The sequence below is a fragment of the Trichechus manatus genome, unplaced genomic scaffold, assembly GCF_000243295.1.
Source record: "Trichechus manatus latirostris isolate Lorelei unplaced genomic scaffold, TriManLat1.0 scaffold00018, whole genome shotgun sequence".
NCBI lineage: Eukaryota > Metazoa > Chordata > Mammalia > Sirenia > Trichechidae > Trichechus > Trichechus manatus.
Window position 1 is genome coordinate 26089143 of NW_004443954.1, and position 6699 is coordinate 26095841.

Sequence of the window (6699 nt, forward strand, 5' to 3'; positions counted from 1 at the left end):
AGTAATTTTTGCTACATAACAAACCACCCCAAAACTTAGTGGCTTATAACAACCCCTTGCCTTTTTCTCTCCCATCAGTGGATGGCCTGGGCTCATCTGAGCTATTTACTCTGCTGGCCTCCCTTGACTTACAATCAGATGGTGGCTTGGACTAAGTCATCCTGGGGGAAAGCCTGAGCATCTCCCCCTTTCAGGGAGTCTCAGAGCCTTTCCTCTCCATGTGGTCTCTCCACCACGGTAACCACGGTAACTGGTACTGGACTTTTCACAGTACCTCGGTGCTTTGAGAGCAATAAACAGAATCCGCCAAGCCTCCTTTAGGTTTAGTCCTTGAACTGGCTCAGTATCCCTTCTACTGCATTATACTGGATTAAAGCAGTAAGCCAAACATGCATTAAATGTGGGAGGGGATGATAAAAGTATGTAAATATCAAAGGCATGGATTCACTATGCCAGCCTTGGAAACTAGCTACCAGCAAAAGGAAAATGGCAAAAAGGAAAAGATCCTATATTCACCTTGGCAGGGCGTCACAGGTTTCCTTAATATTTTGAGCGAGGGACAGACTACGACTCCCCATAGTCCCTGATTCAAATGCCACAAGGAGAGAGACCCAACAATAAGGCAGGGCTGATGATATGCCCCACTGTGTTTTCAGCTTTAGAGAAACTGCCTTTTGCTTAGGTGCAATCTTTCCCAACAAACCTCTCTCTCCATCGGGGCTTCTAAATCTGAAGGCTCCAGGTTCCTGTTGGCCCTTGGATGGGTCATAAAGGGTCATGGATTCTTCAAAATGATACTTGAAATATTAAGTGTATGTGCATGTATGCATGATCCTGGGGAAGAGATACCTCAGACTATCCTCTAAGGTGAATTCAAATTGAGATATCTAAGGGTGCTTAGAACTCAACCGGAGACTCCCTGGATTCCTTTCTCCTGACACATCTCTGAAGTATCTTATAACTAGACATGGGGGAAACAACATACCCTTTATATATTTGCTTCCAAAATAAAACCCCCTACTCCCATGGATTAGTTGTGCCTGAACAGTTTTAGCTCTCACTACTTTCCCACCTTGACCTGGTGTTCCTACCTTGACCTGGTGGTTATTTAAGTATATATCTTGACGTTTAATTCTTCCCTCTGAAAACTCTTTCTTTTCTCTTACTCTTTTCCCTATTTATCTTCTCTCTTGAGGACAATTTAATTCTGTTAAAGAGTTTAAGTAGCCAGGAACACGACTGTGGCCTCCTTTGGCCAAGCAGGCCCCCTCAAATGCCTAGTATAAACTAACCTGAAACTAGTATAAACTAACCTGAAACTTTGGCTCATTTTATCTCCTGGGAACTCTTGCCATAAGGAAGAAGCTCAGGCTGGGCAGAACCACCTGTCTGGGATTAAAGGAAGAAGAAGGGGAAGGAAGAGCACTAGAGGCAAATTACTTGGATTTAATGGTAGAAATCATCCTAGAGTGAATTTCATAATTTCAAATTTTAAGGTAGCCTCTATAATGTCTTACAAAAGAAACTTACCTTTCCTTGCTGAAACCTTTTATCCCTAACATTCCTAGCATTCAGGAAGCCCTTCGTAAAAAAAAAAAAAAAAAACCTATTTCTCAAGAGAATCCAGCCAAGCATTTCAGCTCCTATAGACCTCCCAAACCCCTCTTCAAGATAAATGCTTGACACTATCCTCCTACCCCTTCTTTTTCTTTATAGCACTTAACATTATGGAGCAGTAACATATTTCTTGCTACCAGAATGAAGGTTCTCCCAGTGCCCACAGATACAAATTTATGTTGGAAGAACTCACAATACCAAGCCTTCTCCACACACTGAGCAGGTGAGGGTTTGTGCCTTCTTTCTTCGCTTGCACAATGGGAGAATACCTTCCATGCTCACTGGCTGGTTCAGGCTCAAGCTCTATGGATAGAACGGCATGAAGAAACCCTGGGCACTGGTAATGCCCAACTGCATTGATTTGTGTCTCAATCTGAAACATTTGTGAAAACACCGCAGCAGTTCAGAGCACTGCAGCAGACTGCAGGGCCTGATCCCCTACTTACAAGGGTGTGACTCAGTTTCTTCCCCATAAGGGCATGACAGTGATGTTCTAGGGTTGTAGAGTAAGTATTTATAAAGCACAGGATACACCAACCAACCACGGAGTCTTCCCAAAGCTCAAGAACTTCAGGTGTCAGAAAATGTCACATATGCAGTTAACATACAATATCAAAACACACTATTGAAATGAGCTGCTCAGGTTCATTAAAAGTCACAATACAAGTTTTATTTTCATTAGTTCCTGTGACTCCTTCAAATTATTTTTAAGCCAGTAATTGTACTTCTCAAGGTTTAGAAATGTGAGAATTAAAGGCAAGTTTAGTGTTGAGGAGGTGGGTATTGGGTAAAGACTCCTGGTGGAATACAAACAACCAAAAATTTCCAAAAGCCCCTGTAAGCAAGTCTCAACGTTACTATTCAATAACCAAAAAACCAAAGCCACCTGGGTACTCTCCTTTGATTAAAGTGATATACTAGAATTGAAAATACTTATATAAGAGTAACCATTACTTCATAGAGAATAAGATCACTTGGAATGTACGACATAGGTGCGTTCCATGAGGTTTCTTTTTTCTAGCAAAATCAATTCAAAACAAACTTGGATATCCTAATATTCACTTTCACGGATTCTCTTTGAAGCCATTTAGGTCTACTATTATGAAAGAATGACAAATCTACAGAAAGTATACATTAAAGGTCACCACTAAAGTATTTTAAGCTTTAATATTAACATCAACCTTAAGACTTAGCTCTTGATAAAACACTGACAGTGTGACAGAGGCACTGGCAGAGTGAAAAAGCAAAAATTCAGATTTTATTTTTAGAAGATTAGAAAAACACCCGCACAAAATCTCTTTGATCAATACTTTCAGGAAACGGAGCGAGTTACCTGGGGCACATTCAAATCTGGTAAACTTAACTTGGAAATGGACTTTCGACAACGCAGTGTGGGGAACAAGTCTCTGAACAAATCTTAAACCGCAACCTCACATTCCTCCCAAAGGTTCAAGTGGTAGTCAAAATAAATTACCATAAATTATATGCCAAGGCAATTTAAAAACAAAAACAGAACAAGAGGCTGAGGATTTCCTTAGCTCCTCCAGGAATTGTGTAACACTGTTTGTGCCTCTGGCCTGCAGGCTCGCATCTCGGGGATCGGTCAAACGTCAGGATAGTTGCAGTAATATACCGCAGAACTGGCATCAGACACCACAGAGGAGAGGGCCCCGTGACTGTCCGGGAGATTTACACTAGAATCATGTCCCTGGTAAGGGAGGCCCATCTCCGGCTTGCAAACGAAGTGCAGATACTGTTCAAACTCCGTGCGGTCCACCTCCCCGAGGAGCTCGGAGGGCTGGCTCTGGTCCGCGCCGTCCCGGCAGGGAAGCGCCTCGGGAGGCGGCGACGGCTGCCCGGGCCCCGGCGGGTGCTGCGGCGGCTGCATCTGGAAGCAGCGCGTGCCGCCTGCCGCCGCCGGCGAGCCCAGGGCACCGTAGTACAGGTGCAGGGCGCTGGGGGGCGCCAGGAGGCCCGGCAGCGCGGGGCCCGCGGGTTCGGGGCCGAGCCGGGCGTGCTGGGGTCCGGCGGGTGGCTCTGGGGGCTCCGCGTAGTCTGAGGCCTGTGGGTAGTTGTAGGCGCTCGCAGCCGCCGGGCAGTCCGCGGGCAGTGGGGCGCCGAAGAAGGCCGGGTCGGGTTCGACACCGTCCAGCGGGGACGTGTCGGGCGTGGGCAGCTGGTAGCCGTCGAGTGGGGGCAGGCCCAGGCCCTGGCAGTCGCGGTAGTGGCCGCCCATGTGCGGGGGCAGCAGCGGCGGGCCGGGGGGGAAACCCTGATCCGCGAAGGGCATGCCCAGGCCGTCCATGCCCCCGCGGCCGACCTCAGGGCCCAGCACGGCGACCGGCGGCTCCGCGAGGCTGTGCAGGAAGCCGCCCTCCACCCTCTTCAGCCGCTTCACCTGCTTGCGGCGCCGCGGCCGGTACTTGTAGTTGGGGTGGTCCTGCATGTGTTGCACGCGCAGCCGCTCCGCCTCCTCCACAAAAGGCCGCTTCTCCGCCAGCGTCAGCGCCTTCCACGACTTGCCTGCATGGGGAAGTGAGGAGAGGACCAGAGGTTACCCGCGCGCTCCCTTCCTCGCCCGGGCCTTTAACTGCGCAGCAGGAGGGAAACGGGGTCAAGTTAAAGGGTTAAGTTAAAGGGTTAAGGTCTGGGACCCCAGCTGCCAAAGGGGAGTCCGAGCACCTTAGGAAGGAAGACGCAGACCAGCTCCTCTAAACCCACCCCCTTTTTCTTTACTTCCTGACCGCGGGTCGCCCATACCCCGGCGGTTCGAGAAACTGATTCACGTCCCCCAGTGCGCGAAGGGCTCGGGGACCGATCGAGGCGACCAAGGTCAAGGCCTATCTGGCTCAGGGCCAGGAGTGCCCTAGCAGCCGCTCAGACGCGCAGGGAGGCGGTACACCACTGAGTCATTGGACCCCTGCACCCCTGGCCACCCGCACCAAAGACCGAGGCCGGAAACCAGTTTGGAAAGTTGGGAGAGCGGGAATCGGGAAGGGAACGAGTGCCCCGGAGAACGACGTGGCCGCAGCACACCCCTGGTCTAGGGACTCAAGGCCGCGTGGCAAAAATCTTTTTGGGCTCTGGTAACCAGCTCAGCGCTTCACACTGGCGCGCTTGGCGCTGAGGCTCCGGCTCGGACTCACCCAGCATCTTGCTCAGCTCCGCATTGTGCAGGTCTGGGTTCTGCTGCGCCAGCCGCTTGCGCTCGTCCTTCGCCCACACCATGAAGGCGTTCATGGGCCGCCGGATACGAGACTCGCCCTTGGCCCGGCTGGAGGCTCCGGCCGGCGCGCCGCTGCCCGCCGCCGCCTCGCCCTTCACCTTCATGTCCCCGAGGGGGCTCAGCGACTCGGCCCACGGGCAGGGGCCCAGCCCGGCCATCACCGCGGGCAGCGTGCTCCGGGCCTGGCTCTGGTCGTCACTGGCGTATCCCGCATCCGGGCTACTCATGGCGCTCCAGGCCAGCCCCGCGCCCCGCAGCCTTCGGCCGGACTTGCCGCCTCCTCCGGCCCGGAGATGCCCGCGCCCGCCTCGGGCGGAGGAGAGTGCGGGCTCGACGATCCCCACCCCACCCCCGGCCTCGACCCAGCCGCGTACGTTCCGGATCAGTCCCGACCCACAGCGCAGCCCCGCCGTCCTGGCCGGCCCAGTGACACTGCGGCGCCCGGGGTCCGCGGGGCCTTTTCTGCCCCGCGGTGGCCAATGGAGAGCCGGGGGCGGGCCGGCGGACGTCCTTAGGCCCACGCCCAGCCCGCGGCCCGAGTCCCAAGTCCGGGTTCAACCCCACGCCCGTCCCTTCCCCCTCCTCCGGCCCCGCGCTCCAGGGCTACACCTGCCCCCGGGAAAACTGGCTGGAGCCGGGCTCTGGCGCCAGGTCCCCTCCACCGGGGAAGGGGGACTCCGGAAAACTCTCTGAGGTGCTTGCCACACGGCAGTTCTGATTTTAACATACAAAGTACCGACTTACTCTCGTTTAAATCAAAACTTTATTACACGAGCAAAAAGTGTTTCAGAGGTGGGTGACCAGACTTTCTTCTAAGGCACCACACAAGTGTCTTCTTCAAACGAGTTTTTAAAGAATGCAAAAGGCACTTGATAAAAAATAGTAAAATCGCTCCCCAAGGACTCAATTTACTTTTTGTATTACATTCAAAATGCTATATCCGAGGTAAATTCGACATTTTCTAACAAAAAGACTGAATATGGAATGACGCCCTATAGGCAATATTCAGTCACCCACCCTGAAGGACTTAAAGGCTTTACTCATGATAAACCAATCCTTGAACGTCTGTACAAGAAACGTATAATAGACATAGCAAAACTATTTTTCATGTGTTTAATAAGAGACTTGTTTATTTCTAAAATGTGGTTTAAAAAAAAAAGCCAGAAAACAAAAACGGTAGTAGTATTTATCTAAATGCCAATTGTATTTAGACCTGAAAAATCTTTTCAGTGGGATTTTTAAACAAGCCCTTACATAGCACTTACAGCATGCTGTGCCCTCCAAACATTAGCAAACTCGTTTTGGCGCACATGTGTTGTAGACACTATTGAATCTTACAGCAGGGGAAACTGAGGCACAAAGGTTAAGGAACTGGCTGAGACCACAGCCATGCGGCAGGCAGGGAAGGGGTGGAATTCACATCTAGTAGTCTGCCTCCAGGAGCCCTGGTGGCGCAATGGTTAAAGCTCTCAGCTGCTGACGTTGGGAGTCCACCAGCCGCTCAACGCTGACCAGGAGAAAGATGTGGCAATCTGCTTCCTTAAAGATCACGGAGCCTAGGAAACCCTATGGGACAATTCTACTCTGTCCTATAGGGTCACTATGAATGGGAATCCACTCCACGGCACACAACAACCGTCTGCCTTAATCACTCGTCAGACTGATTGTGTTTGTGTATTTGTGTTGTTTTCTAAGGCAACGAACACAGTCATTCCTGCATAATTAAAGACAATTTTGCAAAAGAAATCAATACATCAATCTCCAGATTTTGTTTACTAAAAAGGGGTGATGAAAAAGTAGTGCTTACATCCGGGATCTGAGAAGCAAAGGGGCAGCTTTTGGTGTGATAGTATAGT

At 50.9% G+C, this 6699-nt stretch overlaps 1 protein-coding gene across 1 annotated transcript; it reads right to left on the bottom strand.

Moving 5' to 3' along the window:
- Positions 1 to 2794: 2794 nt before the first annotated feature.
- SOX17 (SRY-box transcription factor 17) lies at positions 2795 to 5128 on the bottom strand. The gene is made up of 2 exons (XM_004372590.2): positions 4764 to 5128; positions 2795 to 4140 (listed from the first exon to the last, which is right to left on the bottom strand). The coding sequence occupies exons 1-2, from the start codon at positions 5068 to 5070 to the stop codon at positions 3221 to 3223; spliced, it is 1227 nt and encodes a 408-aa protein (XP_004372647.1). The 5' UTR covers positions 5071 to 5128; the 3' UTR covers positions 2795 to 3220.
- Between the last annotated feature and the right edge of the window lie 1571 nt (positions 5129 to 6699).